This window comes from Strix uralensis, chromosome 1, assembly GCF_047716275.1.
Source record: "Strix uralensis isolate ZFMK-TIS-50842 chromosome 1, bStrUra1, whole genome shotgun sequence".
Lineage (NCBI taxonomy): Eukaryota > Metazoa > Chordata > Aves > Strigiformes > Strigidae > Strix > Strix uralensis.
In genome coordinates this window covers 125292574-125318743 of record NC_133972.1, presented here as the reverse complement: position 1 = coordinate 125318743, position 26170 = coordinate 125292574, and the positions used below count along the sequence as shown (strand labels likewise).

Sequence of the window (26170 nt, the reverse complement as noted above, 5' to 3'; positions counted from 1 at the left end):
GATCCCCAAAATGTCATTTTTGAGAAGAAAGCCATTTTGAAGTCCGACTAATGTAAAAATGACTAAAAAAACAGGAAGATTTTTTTTTAATCATCAGATCTCTCTGAAAGTATGTAAAATACTTGGCTACTTCACTGTGTGTCAAATTCTAACTTGGACTGAATTTCTGCAGACAAATTGTAAATGTTTTTAATAAGAGCACTACTATTATTAATCTACTTGTCAATAAAAACAATTTTTCAGATGCTTGAATCCACAATTTCCTAACTTTTAAAATGCTCTAAACTTCTTGAATCCTTGGAACAGACCAAGTAATATGTTTATTTTAACCTGCAATTTTTGGGAACACTGACTGTGATCTAAAATTCAGTTTTCGTAATTGAGTTTTCTCCCCTTGAAGTGGAAAAGGGTATCAATAACATATATTATCATGCCAGGCCATTTTACATTCTATCTTCATGTTTCCTACGGAAAACATAATTATCACTATTATAATCCACAACAAAGGAAAGTATCTATGAAGTGTAACTACTGCTTATATTGACAACAGTTTCTTGACTGGAGGAAGCCATATGCTTCTGTTGTGAGGAAATCTTAAAGCACTACAATTTTTTTCCTCAGTATTGCATCTGAGAGAAGTCTTGTCTCAACCCTTCCCTTCAGTTCACCCTTTGATACATCAGTCAGACCCGGCTCCTCCTCCACGCTGTCAGGGCCTTTCAAGGGCAACAAACTCATGAAAACAGTCTGTACCATCGCTACGGTGCTTAATGCTACAGAAAGCATTGGAAACTCCAGAGCAGCTCCTCCAGCCTCCAAATAGGGGACGTTGACTCATTCTATGAAGATGGCTTGTTTGCAGAATTTTTGCAACACAGCAGTTGTTGGAGGAGTAAGAGATATATTAGATGTAGACAGATGCATCAGGGGATATAGCTGTGAAACACTTCTGAACTGTAACAACATAATTTTCAGATCTGTAACAATACCAGATTTTGGTCAACTTTTACAGCGATTGAAAAAGACACAACCTCAACGTAAGAATCATGCTCCTCCCAAAGTTAAACTCTATGCTCCAGAGCCTGGAGTGAAATCCTTCAGTGAGATGGCAGTAAGAATTTTGTAACAAAAATAAAATTACATATTTTCCTTGATTTCATTCTTCAAAAAGGACAAAGGATTTTTCTGAAGTTTTCAAAAAGCATTTGGCTTGAAACAGGCAACTAGCCCAGAGAATTCAATCTGCTAACTAAAAAAAATGAAATATTATAGTAAATAAAAATAAGATTCGGGGATAGAAAACATTAGGCAAATCTAACTATGGGTGTCAAAAATTCTGTTTAATAATGCAATCCACATGAGAGCTCTTACAATTTCATTAAAGCAAATTATAACAATTTCATTAAATTATTAGCGATGCTGGTTTACCATAAACAATTAGGGTTCCAGTTTCTTAATTTTTATTACCTAAAAGTCAGGAGTAATAAGATTGGTCTTCTGGAAATTTCCAGTCTTTCTTTTTTGTAGGTGTTAAATACATGCATTTTCAGAGAAGCCAACAGGTTCATTCACACCAGTGAATTCTGGCCATGGCTAAGGAGGGAGTCTGGGATGCTGCAGACTGCACGAGTCAGAAAAAAGTGAGACTTCTGATCCCAAGACAATAAAACGATTACTTGATTTCATTGGAAAGCCAATCAAGAAAAAGGAAATACTTCAAGTAAGTGAATTATCAGCAAATTTAAAAAAATAAACATTTATTTATTGAAGGTAGCTTTTTAAGAGGCAAGTCCACCTCTTTCTACTGGCCTATTCGACATGAAGTAGTTCTATGAAATTGTAAAACTTTCTTTTGTGGTGATTAGAAATTATCATAAGCCCTTGTTACAAGTCGTCCTCCTTTCAGCCCTTTATCACACCATATGATTAAGGCCTTGTTCTGGAAAAGAATTTTTTTGTTGTTGAAGATATCCGACTGAATAGAGATGCCATGCTGATCAGAAGATCTTCTTCTCTATCTTGATTTTCAATAGAAACTCTCCAGGCCAAACAGCTTGCACGCACTGGGCAATGATGCTGAATGAGATCTCTGGAAGAATGAATTATAAGCACTAAGCTTGACTATGTTGATTCCCAAATCATCGCACTGAGGGTATAGACAGAAAGCCAATTACACAATATGCAAATATGTTGTATCACATCTGGATTACATATGCTCAGCGTCTTTTCCTTAGAGAAATCCTTTGCAAAAGTTACTAGCAATTAACAGAAATATAACTATGGTGACAGATACGATTTAGCTATCAGAAAACAGAAAAAACCATCTTCTTCCACCAAATCATATATACATAGCAATAGAAACAGATTTATGTTGCCAAGGGTTGCTAAAGCAGAAACAGAGCTGCTGTATACAACATTCTTTCATCCTAACCGAGTTGATACTCACATTTGAGCAGAACAGCCCACTAACTGCTGCAGCTGTAGTTACCTTTCCATGTCTTGCACTGTCTTGATGTAAGAAACAGGCTGGAGAAATATGCAGGGCTATACATGTTAGGTCATCCTAGTGGCAGAAAAGCCCATGAGGACAACTTGCTTAAGTTCTGTAACAAATTACAAGATACGGTCAAGAAAATATTACTCACTGCTAACAGTGCCTTTTTTTTTTACCTCTTTCTGGGACTATTTCCTTAAATAAAAGGACAATTATAATTTATGGGGATCCTAGTTCACACAGGTGATTAACATGAAAAAGCATATTTAGAAAAACACTCAGACCAGAAAATTCAAAGGGTCATACTTATTTTACTGAAGTAAGAGAAAGACAGCAGCACTAACAACAACATTCTAATTATCCCGATTTTAAAAATGTTTAAGCTGTTCTGGAATCTGTACCACTCACTTTTTCTTTCCCACTTGACGTTATCTACATAAAACTGCATTCTCCCTGGCCATGCATAATTATCTACTTCCTAAAACAATCATTTTCATGTGTTGCCAACAACTAACAATCTTACAATTCAGAAAAATCTCCCCCCCTTAGGAATTTTACATGTGTGAAGTTGCTATATAGAATATACAAATTTGTTTTTCCCCATTGCCTGTCACAGACTACTCAGGATAAGCCTGGGGTCTCAAGGGGCCCACAGAGCCCAAATTAAAAAACACTGTCCTAAAAAGTCAGATTTTTTTTGTTAGTGCTTCTTCCTTTCCTGTTAAAAGAATATCCTGAGGAACCTGGGTTAGCTAATAGTGTGTGCAACCCCTCATGTCATAGTAATAAACTATCACTGTTTTTTCCACTATTGTGATAAAACTCAGTAATAAGCACTGAATGCCCTCAGACCCATTAATTAGGTGCAGTTTTTTATAACAAATAAAAATATTTCTTCATATGTGATGAAGAATACAAGGAAACTGGGTAAACTAATGTGTCCTTAGTACTTTCACTTGGTACATTTATCCTTCCATCTCGTAAATACTTAGGCATATGCCTGTGTGCAGTGTGACTCAATTTGCTGAGATCACATGTATGTTTGCCAGATCAAGGCCTAAACTGTCAGTAAAGTTCTTAATTTGCATAATTTGAATTGAGGAGAGGAGTAGTGGCAGTACCTGGCAGATTAAATGTAAGGATAGCCCCACGAGGGAAAAGGTCTTTTTTTTCCAAAATATTTGAAGCCACGAGCAATCTAGTATGTTTCAAATTGAAAACATTCATTTTTTACAGAATTTTTATGAACCCTAGGAATGAAAATTAATTTGGACAAGTTGAAAGAGAGACTCAACTCCATGACTAACATGGGAATTACCCTAATCCTCTCTTCAACTTAATCATGGAATTTTAACAAGGTTTTTCTGGAAGCCCTTGAGATCTCCTAGGTTGAACATTAACTTATGTCCATTATTTTTATGCTACTTAAAACACACTCATAAATGCAATCTGTGGCTGAGTTATGAGATAAACCATTTGAGTTCTAAATCACTTGTTTGAATCTTGGCCAGAAATTGCCACTGTTTGCTGGCTTTTGCATGATATACGTTAAAAGGGTTGATGATCTCAATCTAGTAGCAGTTCTGACTCCGAATCTCCAGCTATGCCTACTTAATGCTAGATTATTTCCGGGGGGGAGGGGGGAAACAACAAAAAAAAAAAAAAAAAAAAAAAAACCTGTTCTCTTGGGCTTATGCTACAAATAAATAGCATAAGCCTCGAGGAATCACCCATGTCTGGAAGCAATGCACAAGTTTCTCCTCTGCTCTGCTCTCACAAACACATGCCTCTCACCCATAAAGGGATGCGGTGTGGAGTTCATACCTCAAAAGGTATAACCCACCTCTGCTCTGTTAGTTTCTCTTTGTCACAGTACCCAGAACAGTACCCAGGAATCTCTTATGAGCCGGAGGAAACTTTTGGTTACAACTGTGTAAATGAGGGTTGCCAACTGCATGATAGAAACTCGTTCAAGGCTAAAAGATACACTAAAATGATGTTGGTGAGAGCAATTTTTCTGTCAGTGTTACTATTTCTGCTAAGTAAATTTAAAGGCAGCAGCAGAACTGTATGAAGCATCAGCCAGAGCTTAGATGTGGTAACCTTCCAAATATGCTGCAGAGCCTTTCATTTTTTCAGGCTTTTAGGGATGGATGGGTTGACGGCTATGAGGGGCCAGGCTCATTTAGATGATAGGTAATTACTCTTGTCGGACAGTTGGTTTATGGAGGTGTTTATACTGTGTGCTTTGCATTTTGTAGAACACTTGTGAGAGTGAATAAATGCTCAAATACAGTCATTAGTAAATGTTAATATTATCTCTACCTACCAGAAAATACAAACAGGAATCTGCTACTCAGGGAAAGTCACCATTTCATAAGCAAATCCAAGCTAAACAGACTAAACAGATACTCTGTCAGGTGCAAACCCGGGAAACTCGTCCTGGTAACAGGCTATAAACATCAGCTTTGCCCCTCTTGCTTACTTTCTTTCAGTCCTAGGATAAATTCTAATCCAGAAACTCATTACCAAACATCGGTTCCCTCTGTTGTCCTTCACAATTGTTGGCTTCCGTATAATTTCATGGGCTACAACTTTAAAAAGGCCACGCGGGGGGGGGGCTGTTTTTTCTAGTTGCTGCTGCCTCTCCTCGGCTGAGTCTCATTTGGCTTGTAAGACTCGCAGGTGGCTCCGGCGTTCCCCGCTGCCCGGCCCGGCCCGGCGGAGGCGACGGGCGGGCGCGCGTCTCCCCGGCGCTTCTGGCCTTTTCTCCCTCTTCCCCTGACTTGGGTAAACAGCTGCATCGCAGCTCGAAGTGACCGGTATTTGCAATTTCGAAGCTAATGAAAGCAGCAGCGTACGAGCATGTACTCACCCTGCCTTTGCCCGAGAAAATATAAAAGCAAATCCGCTGTTTCCCTTCAAAACATGAGCATGGTGTTCTGCGTTATCTTCTAAAGCGCGGGGGGGGGAGGAGGCAGAAACTGGCAGTATTTTTCTTGCAAGTTCAAGTGTAAAACAAGATGCTTTAAAACAAATAACGCACCATTTTGAATCACTGCTTCGTGAGCTTGTCTAGGGGCCAATGCCTACAAATCCTCCCCTTATTATGTCCCAGGATGGGAGCTCTGATGCATGGACACAAAACAACTTTGCTCAGTGACCTGTGGGCGAGAGAAAATCCTTGCCAGCTCTGCAAATGACCCAGCACTGATACTTGCTTCTCGTAACTGTTCACTCAGCAACACTCCCCAGTTCCGTTATGCACGCTGACATTTTTGGACCCGCGGACTGCAGCCCCGGCCAAGCTTTTGAAACATTTGCTGATAAAATTCAGCAGGTAGTTCGGAAACAAAAAAAAAAAAAAAAAAAACAAAAAAACAAACCAAAACAACCAAAAGACCCAAAACCAACAAAACCCGGTAAGAACCGAATGGAAAAAGGAAAATAAAAGCCAACCGGCTAAACAGTTGAGAGAAACTTGCCGAGCCGCCAAGCAGCCGGGTGCCGGGCAGGGGCGTCCCGGCGCCCCCGGGCTGGGCACCACCGGCGCCCTCGCAGTTTCTCGCCGCATTGACCGTCCCCTACCGACGACGGCGGGGACGGGTCCTTCCTTCCCCAGCAAGTTCTCCCCTCGCCCCCCAAACAACTGCAGCACACCAAGTTGGTGGGTTGGAATTTATTACACACACACACACACCCGCCCTTAGCTGTTGGCGTCGCAGGGTGAATCGGCGTTGGCTGCCCCCGCGCCGGCTCTCCGGGGGCCGAGAAGGGGCAGCGCTATTTGCAGGCAGCAGCGGTCCCCGGTGCTCGCTGTGCCGTGCCGAGCCGAGCCGTGCCGTTCCCATTGGCCGTGCGGCCGACAGGGAGCGACGGGAGGCGGAGGGGGAGCTGCCAGCAGCAGGCAGGCAGGCAGGCAGGCACCGGGCGAGCGCATACACACACACACACACACACAGGCACGGCAGGCAGAGGCTGCTGGGGTATTGTTATCGTTGTGCTTCAGCGGAGGGTTTTGCCTGCAGGGGGAGGGGTGGAGGGAGGAGAAGAAAGAGGGAGAGAGAAAGTGCGGGGCGAGCATGCAGCAGGGCTGGGGCCGGAGCAGCGGCGGTGCTGGCGCGCCCGGGCTGAGGCGCTGAGAGGAGCCGCCTGCCCGAGCTCGCTGGGGGGCACCGGCGGGAGGAGCGAGGCGGGCACGATCCCGGCGTGGGGAAGGCAGCCAGCCGCGGGGAGCCGCCGCCGCGCCGGCCTCGCAGCAGCAGCGACTACTTCTTTCTTATCTCCCAGCCTTTTGTTCGCCCATCCTCCTCCTCCTCCTCTTCCCTGCCCACCCTCTGCACCGCGGAGGGGGCTCGGCAGAGAGAAAAGCAGCCTGACCCAGAGCTGAGTTTCACCCATCCTCCGCCCCTCTCTCTCTCTCTCTCTCTGTCTCTCTCTTCCCCCGCTGCATCGCTGCCCATGAGCTAGAGCGGCAGCCGGCAGCCCAGCGCCGCGCAGCCGGCTCCGGCAGGCGGGGGCAGACGCCGTCCGCAGCCCCCGGGCAGCTGCCGCTGCCCGACCCTCCCCGCCGCTCCCCTCGCCCCGCTCCGCGGGCCCCAGCTGCGCTCCGGGACTGCTGGGGGCCGCCCTGCCGCCGCCCCTCCTCGCCTCCATGTGCCGGGTAGCGGGAGCGCCGCCGCGGATCCTGCCGCCGCTGGCGCTGATGCTGCTGGCGGCCCTGCAGCAGGTAAGCGCCGCCGCCGGGGCGCGGGGCCGGGCTGCGTCTCTTTGTTCCCCTGCGGGCGGCGGTCCCCGGGAAAGGCGGGAGACCCCCGGAGCGGGGGGGGGGGGGGGGGGGAGCGGGAGAGGCCCCGCCGCCGAGGTGGGGGTCTCGGGGAGGGGGCAGGGGAAGGCGGCAGCCGCGGCCGGGGTGCCCCGGGCTGGCTGCTGGGGGCCGCTCGCACGGAGCCACCTGCTCTGGGGCAGCCCCGCCGCCGGGCGCCGCGCTCCGGGCGAGGGGAGCTTGTGCCCGGGGCCCGCTGAGAGAGGGAGGGGGGTCCCCGGGGCGTGAGGGGTTGCGGCGCCGCCGCTGAAGGGACGCGGATTCCCACCCCTCGCTCCGGGGAGAGCAGGTGCCGGAGGGGGGGTGTCCGGTATCCCCTCGGCCGGCAGCAGAACGGGACCTCGGCCCCGCGGCGAGCGTGGGGGGAACAAAGTCGCGGAGTGTGGAGGGACGGAGCGGACATGGCACCCCCCCGCGAGGGGAATGGGGGGTGCTGGGTGTCACAGAGGTGCCGGGCAGGGGCAGCGCCCGCGCCCCTCCTCAGGCGTCTGGGACCGGGGGGCAGCAGCCCCTGTGGGCAGTGCCTCGGTCGCCCCCGGCTCCCGTGCCCGCTAATCCCTTCCCGGGAAGAATTTAATCAGCCTCCGCCTGGGCGCCGGGCTTCCCCACCCCCCGCCGTTAACGGGAATTTCCACTGGGACGGGCTCGGGCTCCGAAGTGTTTAATTTATTATTATGAAAGTCCTGCTGCTGCATTCCCCCAGCGGCCTCGTCGGGGGAGCTCCCCGCTTGCCCCGAGCGTGGGGCAGCACCGGGCACCGCCGGCCGGGGTGCCCCGGGGGGGTCGGGGTCTCGCCGTGGAGAAAGTCGGGGTCCGCGGGCCAGCGCCCCTGCGAGGGGGGGGGGGGGTCTGGGGCGAGACGGGACCGACGGGACGCTGCGGGGGGGAGTACGGGGACGACAAAATGGATCCCGCTTGGGGCAGCGAGGGCAGTGCCCGCGGGGAGGTGGTTGGGCTGGGCTCCCCCCCACACCCCCCCGGCGGCGGGGCTGGGACCGGTCTCCGGCGGCGCGGGGTGTCCGGAGCGAGCGCGGAGCCGGGGGGGACCGCGAGCGGTGTCCGGGGGTAGGTGAGGGGGGCGGCGGTGGGTTCCCCCGTCGCTTTGTGCTCGCCGAGCCCGTATCCGGCGCGGCGCGGGGGGTGGAGAGGGCGGTAAGTCTGAGGGCCAGATGGCGCAGATCATCGCCTCGTAATAGCATTTACGGTTGGGGCATTTCTGGCGGGCCGGGGAGCGGGTTGAGGCGAGGCCGGCGGCGGGGCCGGGGCGCCCTCCCGCCGCGCCCGCAGCGGCTGGCGCAGGGCAGGGGGAGGCGGCGGCCACTGTCCATGGTGCAGCGCAGCCGCCCGCCCCGCCGCCGCAGCGGGGGCAGGAGCCTCCCGGCCTCCCGCCTCCTCTCCCCCCGCCGCCTGACACCCCCGTCCCCTCACGCGGCGCCCGGGCGTTCGAGCCTTTCCCCGCGATTTCTGAGCCGCCCTCGGGGCGCGGTGACTTGCCACCCGGCGAGCGAGGTGCTGAAACGCTGCTCCAGGCAGCCGGGGATTTTCCCTTGAGAGGGCACGGGGCGGGCCGCCGCGGGCCGGCAGGGTCCGGCGGGGCATGGGCGCCTTCCACGTGAACGCAGCCACCCTGCGCGGAAACTTGTGCTATGCCACTTACGGGCTGGTGTTGTGTTGGGGGGTTTTTGTTTGTTTGTTGGCTTGTTTTGTACTGGTTGGTTTTTGATTGGGCTGGGTTTTTGCCTTTTCTTTTTCCTCCTCTAAATGCTAGTATCTCAGCAAATCTGTACGTGCAGGTTTTTTTTGTTGTTTTTTTTTTTTTTTTTTTGCAAGTCCTTATGTGCTGTTTATTGTGTGTGCTTTCAGTTCTGTTTAGTCTTCCTATCTCAATAAATCTTTAAAGCACGAATTCTGCAGTAAGCTTTTACTCCATCTTTTTTTCAACCCGGGGCAGGTTTGAAATTAAAGCACAAGCTATGAATTAAGGACAGGAACTAACCATATTGCTTTTAGGTATCACTCAGTGTCACTGGCACGTTACGGTTGGGGAATCCAATTTCCCCCTTGTTTGGGTATCCATTAAATCAGGTTAGGGTTGATTTTTAATAGTGTGTAACAAAATTGGAACTTGCGTATGAAATCAGATTTATAGACCCGTGTCAGTACAACACTTTCATTTAAGAAGCTTTTTTTTTTTTCCGACTTCTTTCATGCATATTGCAAAGAACCCTCACAAGCTAGATGCAGTGCTAACTTTTTTTTTTCCCTGTCATCATACCCCTACTACTTTTGGTTTGTAGGTTATCTGTATCGGGTTCTTTTGAAACATTGAACCTTTCTACTTAGTTGTTCTTCTCTGCAACACAAGAGCTATCTACTTTTATTTTCTAGAGATATTGATGACTTTGTTATTCATTGGTGGATGTAGAAAAGCTGTCGTTATGGAATTACTTGGAAAGATCATAACTGGAAGCAGGTTTTAAGGCAGATCTGCAGGTGCTGTTTATGTTCAGGAAATAGGGCTTTAGATTTTTGGCAATATGTAACATGTATGGGATGTAAGGGAATGAAAACTGCACTTTATTTTTCTGGTTAACAGATCGGTATGCATCTGAAAGTATTATGTGAAAAAACCTGACAGAAGAGAGGATCAAAGGAGTGAGGCTTGCTTTTCTGGCCAAAACAACCGTTCCAGTTTTTAGAACTGAGATAACAACAGATTTGAAGAAGCAGTGGGAAAGCTAGCATGAATTTACAGGAATGAAACGACTGCTAGTTAGAAATGAACTGGAAAGGGGAGTAGAAATTAAGTGCTCAAAAAGGGAATATTTTTTTTTTAATGTATAAGGTGATTGGATCACTCTGTGGACGTCCGATTCAGAAACAAGTAAACAATAAAGCAGTTCTGGAGCCTTTCGTGCCTAGGTGACTGGTTTCAATTTGAATTACGATGACAGAGGGTGTAAGTTATTATCCTCTGCAGGCTGTTTTGGTCTTATTCCAGGTCTTAGCGAATGTATCCAGGTGATAAAGCTACTACCCTAAATGACACTCCTGTTAAGCTGCCTCCACTGAGAATCCGGCAGTGGCATTTCTTGCCAGCTGCACCCCTCACGTAATCACCCCCAGCAGTAGTCGCTGGCAGAACTGGGGTGAGGCATATTAATGCAGTTTTGTGCAGAAGTGGCAGTGAGATCTCCTATTGTGGGTGCATCTTCTGTCTCTCAGAACACACCTGTGTCTTAGATCATTATTATTTTTAAATCAGTCTATTTTAAGTAATGTAGTAAATATGTGATTGTATAAGCACAAAAATGAGTTTCAGGACATCTCTCTAACAAATCAGACTCCAACATCGTTAACTCTTTTCAAAGTGAATTGAATGCATTTTATAATGCTTTTCATAAGCCCCGGAACAGGATAGTTATGTGAGTGGCTCAGCCTTTTTGGGTGTAGATCTTTCTGTTCTGGTTTTGCTTTGTCTTCAAAGAATCTATCTGAAAAGTTAAATGTGCCAGGATATTGCAGCAAAGAGCTCTCTAATCCTTGCCTGTCTGGTCTAGGTGATAGTGATACCGCTGACACATCCTCAGAATTCAGATAATTTCAGAACTGAAAAAAAAAAAAAAAATTACCTCTTTGGATATTAAACTGGTTATATTATTTTAAAATTTATTATGTGAAAAGACTTTTTTTTTTTCAAACTGCTTTTTACATCTGTTACAGGACAGATAAGGTCACTTAAGTCGACAGCGAATTTTTGGAATGGAAATCATTGGCTGACAAAACAGGAGATAATTTTGTGTATTAAGCAAGTTCTGATTATCTGAGTAGATATTGTAGCAAGCTCAGAAATATACTGCTGATATAACAGAAGGTATAGATTCTCTTGTATTGTCAATTTATTTCTTTTTAAGGAATGGTATGTGTTTTCTAGAAAGTCTACTGCTTCATGGGTAGTACTGCTACCTAGGCATGCAACTTAATATGCTAGAAAGATTAATTCATAGGTTTTTATGATATCTGTTCATAAAGTATTGCCTGAAATGATCATATTTTGGAACTACATCTAGTTGAGAATGTGTAATTCAAAAACTTCCCATCTATTGTTTTTCGTTATGCTCCCAGAAATTGGAGGAACTCCCAGAAACATCACTGAAGAGCCCTGTTGTGTCCCATCTTAATTAGTTTCAATGACGCTTTTACGTCAATAATTTCATTTATTAGGTTTTTTAATAACACTGTAAGACATAAGACAATTTAGTTGTGACAGAAGTGCATGTGTATATTTAAAAATAGCTTGAGGAAGTTGTGAGTAAAGTTATTTTTACTCAATACAGACAGTCTTGCGTAAGGGACTTGTCATGTGGTAAGGAGCAGGAATTGTTGAATGGCTTTTCTTGCCTGAGTAAGAGGATCATTTAGCAGTTAATCTCTTTCTGTCTCTCACTGGTTTTGTAAATGCTTTTTTAGGTTTAAAAAAAAAAAAAGTTTAGAAAACTTGCAATAGTTTCAGTAGTTCACCAGCACTCCCATTAGGATGAGAATTTAATTTATTTTAAACAATGTACACATACAAAACATGGGTCTATGCCCCAAAGGCTGTGCAACCTCTAATGTTCCCTGGCATTTTCATTTTAAATTGCTTTTTGTTACAAAACATAGGAGGAATCTGTAGTGTCCTTACAGAACAGCCTGTGTGCTTCCACTAACCCAGTGGCACTAGTTGTGCATGGGAATGCAATGAGACGTATCAGGGGTGGAGAGTGATGGAAGCAGAAGGAATACTTAACATCTTTTGCAATAGCAATGGTAATTATGATAGCACTTCTCACCCAGCACTGGACCGAGACTCACTGGTTGGCTGAGTTAATACTGGCATATGTAGAAGTGAGTCTTGAGAGGGGAAAAAAAGGTGTTGTACATTGTTGCAGGCTGAGTTTAGGGATGATTTGTATTTTGCTAAAGCGCTTTTGTAGTTTGTGAGTTATCTGAGAGGGACCTTTTTCACCTGGGTGTTGGGCCGTGCTGCTGTTCACCTTGAGAGGTATATAACCAAGTCTGCATGATTCATCATTTGATTTGATCCTGCTGTTCTCACTGAAAGATTGTGGGAGCTCTGTCTGAATAAAGTGGGGAAATTAGGCTTTCTATTTTTAAATGGCTTATGAAAACAGATACGGGATCAGCAGCTTCCAAGATGGAAGGTGTATCGCTGCCAAATCTTTTCAGCGTTTCACTTAAATTATTTGGTTTTAGTCAGTATTCGTGTATTTAATTAAATATCATGTTTCCAAAAGGCGCGTTTATCCTCTCCTCTAGGCACTCCTTGACATATTTAAAAAAAATATTTTTACCAACAGACTCCTCTGGGGACTCCTCCATTCCTTATAATTAGCATATAATTATCACCCAGCAGCTGAAGACATAGTTAAAATTTTGTGATCCCCCAAAAGAGTTCTTCCAGATAGGCCTTGCAAGGCCTCCCCCGAAGGTGGGGAAAACGCAGCATCCTCTTGTACGCATTAGCAGCACTTTTCATGGGCAGAGATGTCCAATGTGAGCAATACAATGGCTGTTACCAAATCGGACAGAGGTCGTTTCCTCTCTTAGAGAAATGAGAATGTATAGTCAAACACAGGGCTGATTTGGGGGTTTTTTATATTAAAAAATGTGATGTAGACTTACAGAAATTCCATTTAGTTTTGTTATTGCAGTTGAAATTTTAAGACATCGTTCTCTGATAGAAGCTGTGGCTCATCTGGAGAACCACATGGCTTGGAAGACGCAGCACTCCATGTTCTACTAGTTTGGGGAAGGGGAAAGACCAAACCGGGTTAGCTTTGTGCTGTGTGGAGTATACCAAATAAATGTCTTGATGTTTAATACAAAGCAAATTAATGTTGTCTCTCTGTTGGGGTTAACAAAATAGGCTACAAACACGGTTTGTGCAATTCTCTTATTTGTAAAGCTACGGTAACCTGTAGTAACCAGTGGTGGCAACTCATTTTAAACCAGATGGTAGCATAAAAGTTGCAGATACTGTTATTTTGGGAAGGTGTGTGAGAGCTTAGTTTAAGAAGCTGCATTTTCTGATCTAAAATCTCCTGGTTCATGGAGTACTACTTAGAAGTGAAGGTGCTGTAACGAAAGCACTTTCTGGTGTAACTGTAACTCTGGGAGGACATAGCCTGGCACCCACTTTGGAAGCTTTTGGCTTCCAGAACAATTTGAATGAAAGAAACTTTTCTTTTTTTCCAGTTGCAATCTACAGTTGAAAACAAATTGTACTTGACTACATTTGCTGAAGTACTGAGTACCGTGAGGGTATAAACTGCTGCACCTCTTCTTTGCAGCAAGTTGGAGATTAAGCAGGAGTTGCTGAATGTTTTCAAGTTTAGCATCTAAAGCGTTTCAGAGACTTGTCTGTCATCCTGCAGAGTATCTTTTATATGCCTTATGGTAGTGAGTAGAAGCTCGTCATAAAATAAGACCCACCTTGTGTAGCATATCCCACTGTGTCAGATGATGTATGTACACAAAACTACAAATGGTTAGAACGATCCCTGGAGTTACCCAAGTTGTGAATGAGTGTTGGGTATCATCTTGGCTTTTAAATTAATGAAGAAACACACAGTCTTTAAACACAGTCACAAATGTTTCTGTGATCTGTGCTTAAGTTGAATATTACTGTCGTATTTGCAAATCAATGTTGGTTATTAAGGAGGGAGGGCTCAAATACCCTGTTCCTGCTCTGTCATACATATGACTATGTCAGATGTTTTGAGCTTCGCACAATAATGCCCTGTGAATTGGCTGGGCTTGGCAACTAGCAGCTGTACTATGTCCAATTATAACTGTATAGTATATTTTCTCTGATGCATACCCCTCCATTTCTCATTTTACTACCTAGGCTTATTTTCATATAGAAGTAAGCTACATTGAGTATAAAGGAAAGCACTCTTTCAAAAACAACTTCCCTTGCGCTTTGGTACAATCAATATTAAGAAATCTAATGTTGTAGTACATGCAGATGCAAACAGTGGAAAAGCAGAGACTTTGATATTTCAGATTAAAAGCTACTAGTGAACTCCAGTGGTGTATGGCATATGCAGAGAGAAGATCAACCCTGTTTGAAGGCTGTGTTTAAGAGCTGAATTCTGCAAATTTAGGATGCGTGTTGTGATACAAAATTGCTTCCACAGTCGTGTGGTGAGCTTGTATTTTTAAATAGATGTTTCTCTACAGAATTACATTCGAAATGTGGTTAATTTTTAGAAAGTATGGGAATTGGAAAGAGGTATTAGTCCAGAACTGTCAACACTAGTGAAGCAATCCTGTCTGACTTTATTCTGGTTTTAATTTGCAATCTTTTCACAAGTGTGAGGCCTACATTGTTGGAATACTCCTACTGGTGGTGTTTAGAAAAAGACATAAACATGAATCCTTTAGAATTATGAAGTTGAAATAGTCAACAGGTGGTTGTTTTCTTTTAATTGAGCTGGAATACAGCCTTGACATTAAACCACAGTTTTCTAGACACTCAGATATCTAGGTATGAAACTAAAGTAACTGAGGAGCAAGGTATGAAAACTGCAGGCTTAACTGCCATAAGTATATCAAAATGGCCAATTCTTTTAATTGATTGAATAATAACACTGACAGAGGACTTCTAATTTACATCATGTTGCTTCATAATTGCAGTTGCCTATTGCATTTAATCTGAGATCTACAGTACTGAGTTTTATATGCATGATCTGACACCATGTTTGACTTGGTGTTAGCTCTCCAGCATCTGGAGATAGTAATGCTTGTTACTAATTTTGTGGTTAAAAATGATTAATAAGCCATAAAGGATGAGGAAAGCAGAATAGGTTTTCAGTAGTAACCCTATTTTGCTTTAGCAAAGTCTGTTAGTACTTGAGAATTTTCCAAGTGCTGAGCTTGTTCAAAGCTTTGTAACTCCATTAAGTAGGCTTTATATGGGTACAAGCTAAGGTAATTGCTTTCCATCTTAAAAGAGTTTCTTAAGTAGTGTCCTTCTGTAGATGAATGTACAAGTAATGTTATCTTATGTTTGAAATAGTCTTGGGAATTGTACTAATCACACAGAATCCTGTAAATTACAATAACGTGCCCCATAATCTTCACTAGCTTTCCCCTTTTGCCCCAGATAAGGGGATAAAAATATTTTGGCATCCTCTTTTGCTTAGAGTTAAAATGGTTTAAGTCTTGCAGTACTCTTAGGCTGAACTTGTTATGACCCAGTGTATCTGAAGCTACAACTTCTACTTAATTCAAAACGCTTAATGTAGGGCGATTAAGAATTGCTGAAAATTTGAATTCTTCCTTCCCTTGTGTTTTTATGCTCAAACAATCTTTACAAAGGGCTGTTTTTGGAGAGCAGAGTACAGTCTTTTGTTTCCGGATAAAATTGATGGCTACAAATGAAAGAATAAAGAAGGCTCTCTATTCATGTCCCTCTGCCTTTGTTTCAGTGGGCATTGTTTCAGTTTATAAGAGCTGTTTAGTACATATAGATTGCTGGAAAAGCTGAAAGATTCCCAGGCACATCAGTGTAGACTGGTTCAAAATCCAGCTATCTCCTCAGCTGCCCAACCAGGACCTTTTTGTTTCAAGGATACCATGAAAAGCTTTTTTTTTTTTTTTTTTTCCCCCTCGATCACATTTACTTTGAGGTCACCTTTTGTACAGGAGTTGTTTAAACAAGTCTTACTATTTTTCTTTCAAATTATGGAAACATTATCGCACCTGTGATTTGAGCTCTAAAACTGAGGAAACTGGCAGTTGGGATGTAATTATTTTTGATTTACCATCTTTTTATCTAAAAAACTCCTCGTGTAAATGGAGTGCTGAAGCTTAGCTACAGATCCAAGTTCCAGTTTTGCAGGTAACGTGGTCCCCTGGCAGCTTAAGATGTTGCTTTGTGTTTGCTTTCTCTTCAGAGTTCTCATACAAACATTTTAAAGTGTGTAAGTAATTGTCGATGAGATACCTGTGTAGTACTTAAGTCACAGTTAAACCCACACCACAGTTTAACTGGACACTTGATAATTATGAGCTGTCTTCCCTGGGTGCTTACCTAGACAGGGCATTATATTGGAGCTGGTAAATTTTTAATTTTTTTTTTTTGTCATGTAAGTGTTGAGCTGCTTAGTTAGGACTGTATTGGTGTAAGTTCAACACAATATATTGTGAATCCCTATTTGTATTAGTGATAAAGTTATTCTAATAGGGGTTGGCGTGCTGAGCTTGGCCATGACTGTCAGTGGAGATCTCTTGATGACACTGCTGCCCAACCCCTCTTCCCTGAGGAAACCCTTGTGGTTTGAGATGCTCCTGTCCCACCTCCTCTTTAATGCTGTTTGCCTGAGGTTACTATGGTAAGCAGTTATAACACCATCATCTCCTTTCTCCATCCCTTCTTTCTTTTTCCTGTAGGGCTTTCTTTGCCAAGTGTATGCAGACATGCTTGCACAGCCTTGAGTAGGTCTACTTGATGGAAGCCCATCTGGGAAAGTAAAAAGGAAAATCTAATTTAAGTCTCAATCAGATTTAGGTATGATATAGCAGCACAGTTGCTCATGCTGTCAAAGACCATATACTACATCTGGGCATGCACATGGATAGGCCTTCACTTGGCATGTAGGCGTGTTTCAGATTGTGCAAGGACTCTTGCAGTTTCTAGGATGTGTCTCAGCCCAGGCTGACATGCGAGCTGGCCTCTCTGCCTTACACAGCATCAAAGGGGTTTTGCCATGTATGGTCACTTAGCCACATGTAAACTGGGCTGTTTTGTGCAGCACTAAAAGACAAAAAGAATCTACTGAAAAGAAACTTCAGTCTTTTGTCACAGAAAATTGGATGGTTTTTTTTCAACTAGGCAACAAACTGTCTGGGAAACCAGCTTAGCCATCAGAAGTATCTTCTGAACATGGAACACTACAGAACAAACAAGTTTCCAAATGCTGTATTATATTTCTTAATAAAAAGGCATTTATGAAACTCTTTAAGACCATGATTTGAGGGGAAACTTTCTTAACAAGTGAGAGAACAAACAGTTTCAGTGGCTCTGCTCTCCCCTTGTTGTGCAAATTTAATAACGAGCTGCTCTCCTTTTAACTTAACATCCCTTTGAAATAGAATGAGATTGCATTGGAAACATTTGGCTTTATATGGTATCCTTTTGAATGCTAACGCAAATATAAGTTCTGCTAAGTTACTGCAAATGTAGCATTTTATCTTAGTTTACTTGTTCTGGTGGAACTTCACATAGAAATACACTAAATAAAGCATTTTACATCAGCGGTTGAAGCCGTTCTTCTGAAGTAATCTGGCTATGAAAAAGTTGCTGATGGGTTTTGTGCAACATTTGTTTCCAGAGAAAGGAATGTTTTTGTTCCCCCTATGATTCCCCTTCAGTCTCAATGACTGGTTTAGTGGAAATGTTCAGTTGTCAGAAGAATCAAGATTGTGTATTATTTAGATCTTACCAGACAAGTGGGATTTGTTCCTTCCATTCCAGTTATCAGAAAGATTAACCCTTTGCCCTCACAGTCCTAATTGCAGCCATTCAGAAACAAAGATGCTGCTTGTACAAGACAGCAGCAAAATGGAGTATGTGCCAACTGGAATGTTTCTTCAGTGAATGAGGGTGGCGAGTATTACATAAATTCTGTCTTGCCTTTCAGGCACCGATAAAAGCAACCTGTGAAGATATGTCATGCAAGACTGGATTTCCTGAAGATGTTCACAGTGCAGTGGTGTCAAGGAGTGTACATGGAGGACAGCCTCTTCTCAACGGTATGGTTAGAAAAGATGTTTTGATTATTTATTTATTTATTTTAAAAAATTTCCTCTAGTTGTAACCATAAATCACTCTGGAGCATTTTCATCCTTAAATAGGGCACAGACTCTTGCAGGAAAGAACATCAGCTGCTCTGCGATTATTTTTTTTTTTGGTTACTGTCATAGGACTTGGAAAATCTGTGGCATTAGTGGTAGCACGTGCACCGCTGTTGACTGTAATTTGAAAATACTGAATGTTGTGAACCTTCCTGTGATTGTCCACTAATTTTCTTTCTTAGCACAGCATTCACACTGATGTTTCTTACTACCGCTGATGATACGTATGCCGTCAGTCTGTACGTAGAGCCCATGTATGAATGATGAGGAGGTAAAGGAAATTTCTCTTCTGCTTTACATCTCCAATAGAAGTACTGCACTTAACACCAAGTCCTAGTGCTCACGTTAATGCAGAGATAGTTCCCTTACTGCTTTTTCCCGGCAAGCTGAGGAAAGGCACATATGGAAAGCAAGACACGGGACAGGCAGCAACACGAGAGTGCAGTTGCTGGTGAGCCCTCGGCCGGTGAACGCAGCACTGCGGGCTCTGTGAGGAGCCGTGCCGGGAGAGGCAGGACAGTGCCGGAGCTGTCTCGTGGAGGGTGTGCTGCGCTCTCACCTTGGCACCTACCTGCATCTCAATGGCATGGTGCCCAGGCTGAGGATGACCCGCTCCTGAGCTTGCAGCGTGCTTGGCGAGTGCAAGCCCTTGCCTCCGCCAGGGATACGCTGCAGTGAGCACATCTGCCTGCGGATTGTCCGGGTTGGGAATTTGGTTTGTTGCTCTTTTTGTGTGTCTCTTTCAGGAATAGTGTAGTCATCTGTAGGACACAAGAGGCACGTGCTCTGAATCTTTCCTAGATTTGCCAATCAATTAAGTTTCAGCATACAAGTTTGTGAGAGTAGAACATTTTTTAAAATGTGCATTAATTTGGCTCTTTTCTGAACTGATAACATAATTATTTTTTTCCATCTAATTTGGAAATTGTGGAACTGACTTAAGAACATCAGTTTTAGACGGTTTCAAATATGTCTTAAATAAGGACTAATTTAATTTGTTGTTTCACATATAAATGTGGTTAGACAGATCAAGACATTTAAATGAAAAAAATTCTAATGAGTCTGCAAAACAAATGAAGTGAGAGCTGTAGTCTTGATTTTACATGCTGTATATAGCAGTCTCTCCTTAATTATATTTTACAGACCTGTTTTGTGCTTTTTTAGAAGTATAATGGAAACTTGAATGCAGGATGAATTGATTAGCATATTTAAACTTGAGTTATTAAAGCTTTTTCTGTTCATTTTCAAGGAAGTATGTTCTACCACCACAGACTTTTATTAAAGGATAGCTTAGAAATTCATGTATTAAAGTAAATGTTCTGCCAATTGAGAAAATAATAAAGAGGAAAGAGAATTTTCCTCACTTTCCCACCACATGAGAATTAATAGATGACTCTACTATAGACTCCTGCAATAGCTGTTGGCACCAAGAGCTTCTTTGGTAGGTGATGTGCAAACCTGGAGAGAGGGGCAGAAACAGGGACAGAGCACAGTGGATAAGGGCTTTCCAAAGGTGCCACCTTGAAGTCACCAAATGTTTGTTACTGGTTAATTATAATGCTGTCAGTTCATCTTAAAATGGAGATAACACAAGTTTTGAGATCTACTCTGTCTTCTCTTCATGGAATCGAGATCCTTTCTGCAGTTTCTCCCCGTCTTTTTCCCGCCAGCTGGGAACCACAGTGGACTGCCCACTAATTCTCTGCTGGCATTGGTCTTGCAAATCTGGTGATAATGACTGACCAGCCTTAACTGAGTCTGAACTAATAACTTGAGATGGCAGGCTGACTTCCTTTCTCACTACTCATTGCATTCACACAGTCCCTTCCCTTGCTTCTCGGAAGTGAGCATGACTGTTGGTTTGTCCTTGAATGGTGTTAAAACACATAGCATTTTAGGGAAGTGGGAACTGGAAAAACTGTATGAGGCATACAGTGTGTATCACATCATATCAGCTGGTTGAAAAATGACCTGGGGTAGTTTTTTTCCTACCACTGTTTCCTCAGCTGCATTACTGCGGTGGTTAATTCTTCTGAAAATTCAGGCATGCTTAAAAGCATATAATTTGCTGGTTACACATAAACATATGGTCCGTCATTGCATAGCTTTGACTTAAATTTAATTACGCTGTCATTTTGAAATACTATTGTTGTCAAAAGCCTATTTTCTGGTTATTAAACTGGATTCAGATGACGCCGCAAGTTAAGTATAGTTGCGTGACATTTGCTTCTTAGGGATAACTATGGGCCTGATTCTGTTCTCAGTTGCCTTGCCTGTCTAACTGCATTCTTATACTAGTATGAATTCAGGAGTGAGACATGTAGCTGTAGGTTTTCTGTATGGTTTAGAAGTCAAAGCTTTACTTTCCCTTCGGTTTGTGCATTGATACCACAAGCATAGAGGCTTTATGGTCCTCTCAGCTAGCTGCAGAATAATTTGAACCTGACTTGATGCTTTCTTGACAAGTTACTTCTTAAAACACTGACCAAGAAAATGACCATATGTTTATTATCTGTCTCGTTCATTTGCTTTTATCTTGCACAGTGGGGGGCAAGCCTCTTGAGGACTTCAGTTTCCATCTTATTCACCAAAACTTAAATAAAATTAATGCTATCTTATGACTTATTGATCTGTGCCTTTCAGTTGTTACAGTAACATAGGATATCTGTTTTTTAAAGTATTATTACAAGAAATCTTTAGAGTATGGGGCAGGGTTCCACCATGCACTACATGATACTTTATATTTTCTGGAGAGGCTTCTCTTTATTTCTGTATCCAGGTGGTGCTTGTTTTTGAGGGAGGGTTGGACTTGTTCCTGTTGTGGTTTTTGTTTTGTTTGTTTGTTTTTTTTAAAAAAAAGTCTTTATAATTAGATAATGGCTTTTTTCGTTCATATGAGTAGGATAGTATGTCAGCATCTACTAATTGCTCCTTCTGTGCATGAGGGTATGAGAGGCCACTGTGTGTTCAATTGGTATCCATGTGTTCAGTTGTTACAATATGTGAAAAATTGGTGGAGCAATATATTCAGAATAACATAAATTGGAAAAGGGAAAACCCCCTACATTTATTAATGTGGATAGAAGAAAAGAAAAAGATGGCTGCCCTTGGTTTCAGGATGAGGAAACAGGGAATCCCTTGTAGGGAAAGGATGCAGTTAGTTGGCAAGTCACAGCAAAAGAAGTTGGAAACTACTCCTTTAATAGGTCGTGACTGAGCTGCGTAGGAGGTAGCCTGCAGTATAGGCCATGTCCTGTTACCACCTTCTGGCATGGTGTCACCGGTGTCCTGTGCTCCTGTGTTCCCCTGGTACAGACTTCACTGGTCATAGGCTTGGAGACTCTTCAAAGCTGATGTCTTGCACAAAGTCTGGCAAGGATGACTTCAAGATGCAATACTAGATCACTAGATGCATGTAACCTAAGTATGATAGGTCTAGTTTTGAATTTATTTCTATGTTTTACATGTTGTTCCACTTGGTACCACTCACTTCAGTGAAATTACAGTGATTTTTACCAAGGAACTAGGTGAGCTCAGAACTACTGCCTTCATTTCTGTAAAGGGAGGAAAAAGAAAGTAATAATTTCTGAAACAAAAGAAATTTCATGAACCTCTAGAAAGTGTCTTAATGATAAAACCATGGAGTTATTTGGGCCTCCAGTTCTTTTAGAATTTAATATACTTTGAAGTATTTTAGGACTTAAATGTTGCACCATCTAAAAAGAGAAAATAAGTCCTATGCAAATAACTCACCAACCATCACCTAGTAGAAGTAGAGATCTAACCCAAATTTACAGGCACAGTACCTATAACTTGTTTCTGTGAATAGAATGTGATTACTGTTTGGAGGACCATACATAAAATGTAGTATTTGGAGAAGAGGTTAAGTTAAAGAGAGAGTTCCTTTTAATATATTAAATGCCCTTGTTTATGCTGGTTGTTTTGCAGTTTGTCGTTCATCCAGGAAAAAGTACTTGTGGCAGTTTGATATGTATGTCCAACGTGTTTATCTAATCTTTGTTCTATATCCTGCAAATTTTAATATACAAATAATGCATTTCTGCTAAATTTGTTCACTTGGGAAGGCTACTTGAATGGTGGTTTGTAGAATCATAAAGTTAGAGATTCTTACTCTGATAATTACTTCACTAGTTTCTTATCTTTCAGATGCTTTTAACAGTTTGTTCTGTTACTAAATACGTTATTTTTCTGCTAAGCAAATTAATTGCTTAGACAAGATTCTTAAATGTATCCTTCGAGGGTTGTGTAGCTCTAAAATACTTTGAAGCTCTTTGAGTTGCGCAGTGACAAAGAAAAAAATTGTTGTGGTGTTGATCACTGAGATAAGCAGTGATTATGGATGAGTAACAGCGCAGTTTCATGAGCTATTTAAGCCGGAGCAAGCTGACTGTGTTGCCAAAAGAGACACGCTTAAGCCTTCCCTCCTCTTTGAGCCTGGTACCAAGTGCTCATGAAACCATAAAATGAATGGAGTTAACCATTTTATCTGGGATAAACTCTCACTCCTACTCCTTTAGGATTTTGCTCAAAGGTCTTGCATGCTTAAACAGAGCTGTGGTGTCCCTGCTGCCTTTTCTAGCCGTGAAATGCTTAGAAAATAATACTTATTTTGGTGCGTTCAAACTGAGTGACAAGACTTGCTTTTGGCATTCCCACTGACTTATTTTGTAGTTTACCATCAAAAATATCAGTTGGTCTGAAACAATCCTGAAATGCATTGCTGGGAATGTGGTACTTGGGAATTGCCTGGCATTTAAAAGTAACTAATGTTTTTTTCATGACGTAGGAGGTTACATGGGTGCTGTCTGTCCCAGATGAAGCCACTTGGCTTTTTTTGCTGTTAATGGTGTTTTATTATTCTATGTATAAAAATGCCCATCATCAGTTAAGAATAAAACTCCTTTCAAAAAAGTCATCATGCTTAAAACTGAAGTCAGCAGCATATCTTTTTAAGGCTTATGTCTCATTCCTTTCTATAAGCAACTTTTACACAATTGTATTCTTACTATGGTAGCATGCATGCACTGGTGGCTTTAATATTCCGGTGCACATTAACAGTAGAGTTAGACAAAGTATTTTTAGCAGAATCATATTTCCTAAGAGGGGAATTTAGTCTTTCCCCACAAAAAAAAAATTTGGACTTTTTTTTTTGTTTTCCCACAGAAAAAAAAAAATTGGTAACCACTTTGTTTGAAATCTTCTTGCCTTGAGCAAAAAGACAAGTTGACAAGTTCCTTCCAGGCAGACAGCCAAAGAATCTCAGATGGATGGGGTCTCTATATGAGCTGCTGGCAAGCTAAGGAAAAAGTGTTTAAATTCTTCCCCAATGTATTGTTTTCTGACATCCTCTTCATGTACACTTCCTCCCAGCCCCCCCCCCCCCCCAAAAAAAAACCAAAACAAAACCAAACAAAAAACAACCCAAAAAACCCAAAATATCATCCTTATTATTATTATTGTTCTTTTAAGCTGTAGTAGGAGTGACAAGTTTGTTTTTTTTTTTCTAGAACCTTATGTGGGGAATATATTTATATTTTTTTCCCAGTCCTGCTTAACATTAATAGGTTTAGTTTTGCTCTCTTCCATGTGAAGCAGTTACTTGGTGATGCTGTGCCTTGTTGATTTATTTTACATTACAGTTGCATTCCAATTCTCAGTCTCTTGCCTTTTTAATCCTTTTCCTCCTCTTTTCTTAAACAGCTTTCCTGTTTTGTCCTATTTCCGTACCCCACAGCATCCTAAATTCTTCTGTGTCACTATTGAGCTTACTATCCAGGATTGGAAGAGATGCTTCTGTTTGCTCTTAACTACACTAGCACAGTGCCTGTTTTATGATGCCTGTTGTCTATTCATGTACCAAGTTCTTAATGTATTCTCAGATACTTGTCCCCTGAAAATCAGAGCTTTCTTTTGCTGAAGCAAGAGATTGCTTTTCTTGAGATGTGGTTTCCTTACTTCCTTTTCCTCACTCCTTAGTTAAACATAGAATATAACCTAGAGTATATGTAACATATGCTCACCTTACTGAACAGTGGTAAAATATCTATTTGAATGGTGACTCCTTCTTTCTCACTTTAATTTCTTTAAAGCTCTATGTCTGATTTGTACGTGATACCTGATTTTACTCTTTAGTATTAAGCTACTGACTAATGTTGTTGTTTTTGTCATTGCAAACTTGTATGTAGTACATTTTATATATATAAAAAAAGAATAAATGTAAGTAATGAAATTCAGTGATGTTTTAGATGTGCGCACAGGACAAACGTTTCAGAAATGTAACTCCATTATCCCTCGGTGGACCTGAAAGCTGTTACGGAGTTGTAGTATGTGGATCAATTTGTATATCCAGTATCAAAGAATTCATCAGTTGAGTTCTAAATAAGAAGTCATTCTAAAAGAAACCTATAAACATGTACTAAAAAAAATGTTTTGGTTTTACAGAATATGTGGATTAGAGGTGGAAATACATTTTGTAGTTAAAAAAATCCTAAATTCGCTATTATCATTGAATCATAGAATAGTTTGGTTTGGAAGGGACCTTTGAAAGTCATCTAGTCCAACCACCCTGCAGTGGGCAGCAACATCTTCAACTAGATCAGGTTGTTCAGAGTCCCGTCCAACCTGACCTTGAATGTTTCCAGGGATGGGGTATCTACCACCTCTCTGGGCAGCCTGTTCCAATGTTTCACCACCCTCATTGTAAAAAATTTCTTCCTTACAGCTAGTCTAAATCTACCCTCTTTTCGTTTAAAGCGGTTACCTCTTGTCCTATTGCAACAGACCCTACCGAAAAGTTTGTCCCCATCTTATAGGCCCCCTTTAAGTACTGAAAGGCTGAATAAAGTCTCCCTGGAGCCTTCTTTTCACCAGGCTGAACAACCCCAACTCCCTCAGCCTTTCTTCATGAGAGGTGTTTCATCCCTCTGATCAGTTTTGTGGGTCTTCTCTAGACTTGCCTCCAACAGGTCCCTGTCTTTCTTTTACTGAGGACTCCAGAGCTGGATGCAGTACTCCGAGTGGGGCGGGGCCTCAGTAGAGCAGAGCAGAGGGGAAGAATCACCTCCCTTGACCTGCTGGCCACACTTCTCTTGATGGAGCCCAGGATATGGTTGGCCTTCTGGGCTGTGAATGCACGTTGCTGGCTTATGTCCAGCTTTTCATCCACCAGTACCCTCAGCTCTTCTCCGCAGACTTTTCTCAATCCCTTTATCCCCCAGCCTGTATTGATACCAGGGGTTACCCTGACCCAGGTGCAGGACCTTGCACTTGGCCATGTTGAACTTCATGAGGTTCACACGGGCCCACTTCTCGAGCTTATCCAGGTCCCTCTGGATGGCATCCTGTCCCTCAGGCGTGTCAACTGCGCCACTCAGGTTGGTGTTGTCTGCAAACTTACTGAGGGTGCATTCAATCCCACTATGTCATTGATGAAGATATTAAACAGTACTGGTCCCTGAGGGACACCACTTGTCACTGATCTCCATCTGGACATTGAGTTGTTGACCACTACTCTGGATGTGACCATCCAACCAATTCCTCATCTAGTGAACAGTCCACACATCAATTCCATACCTCTCCAATTTAGAGAGAAGGATGTTGTGTGGGACTGACAAAGACCTTACAGAAGTCCAGATAGATGACAACATCTGTAGATCTTTCCTTGTCCCCTGATGCAGTTACTCCTACATTAGAAGGCCACTAGGTTGGTCAGGAAAGGCTTGACCTTGGTGAACCTATGCTAGCTGTCTTGCATCACTTCCCTGTCTTCCATGTGCCTTAGCATAGTTTCTGGGGTGGTCTGTTCCATGACCTTCCCAGGCACAGAGGTGAGGCTGACAGGTTGGTAGTTTCCAGGGCCCTCCATTTTACTTTTTTTAAAAATGGGTGCAGTGTTTCCCTTTTCCAGT

At 42.9% G+C, this 26170-nt stretch overlaps 1 protein-coding gene and 1 long non-coding RNA gene across 3 annotated transcripts in view; one reads left to right on the top strand and one right to left on the bottom strand.

Moving 5' to 3' along the window:
* Positions 1-1319: 1319 nt before the first annotated feature.
* LOC141948080 (uncharacterized) lies at positions 1320-6165 on the bottom strand. The gene is made up of 3 exons (XR_012630358.1): positions 5370-6165; positions 2447-2603; positions 1320-2089 (listed from the first exon to the last, which is right to left on the bottom strand). It is a non-coding gene; the product is annotated as an uncharacterized LOC141948080 (long non-coding RNA).
* A 324-nt stretch (positions 6166-6489) lies between these two features.
* The window catches only part of CDH2 (cadherin 2), a 120006-nt gene continuing 100325 nt past the window's right edge, over positions 6490-26170 (top strand). The window contains exons 1-3 of one of the 2 annotated variants that reach the window (XM_074880094.1): positions 6491-7223; positions 16573-16720; positions 18029-18140. In XM_074880094.1, the coding sequence (XP_074736195.1) occupies positions 16718-16720; positions 18029-18140 (115 nt within the window). In that variant the 5' untranslated portion in view covers positions 6491-7223; positions 16573-16717. Of the gene's footprint in view, positions 7224-16572; positions 16721-18028; positions 18141-26170 lie in introns of both variants that reach the window. The other variant, XM_074880085.1, reaches the window with a different exon arrangement.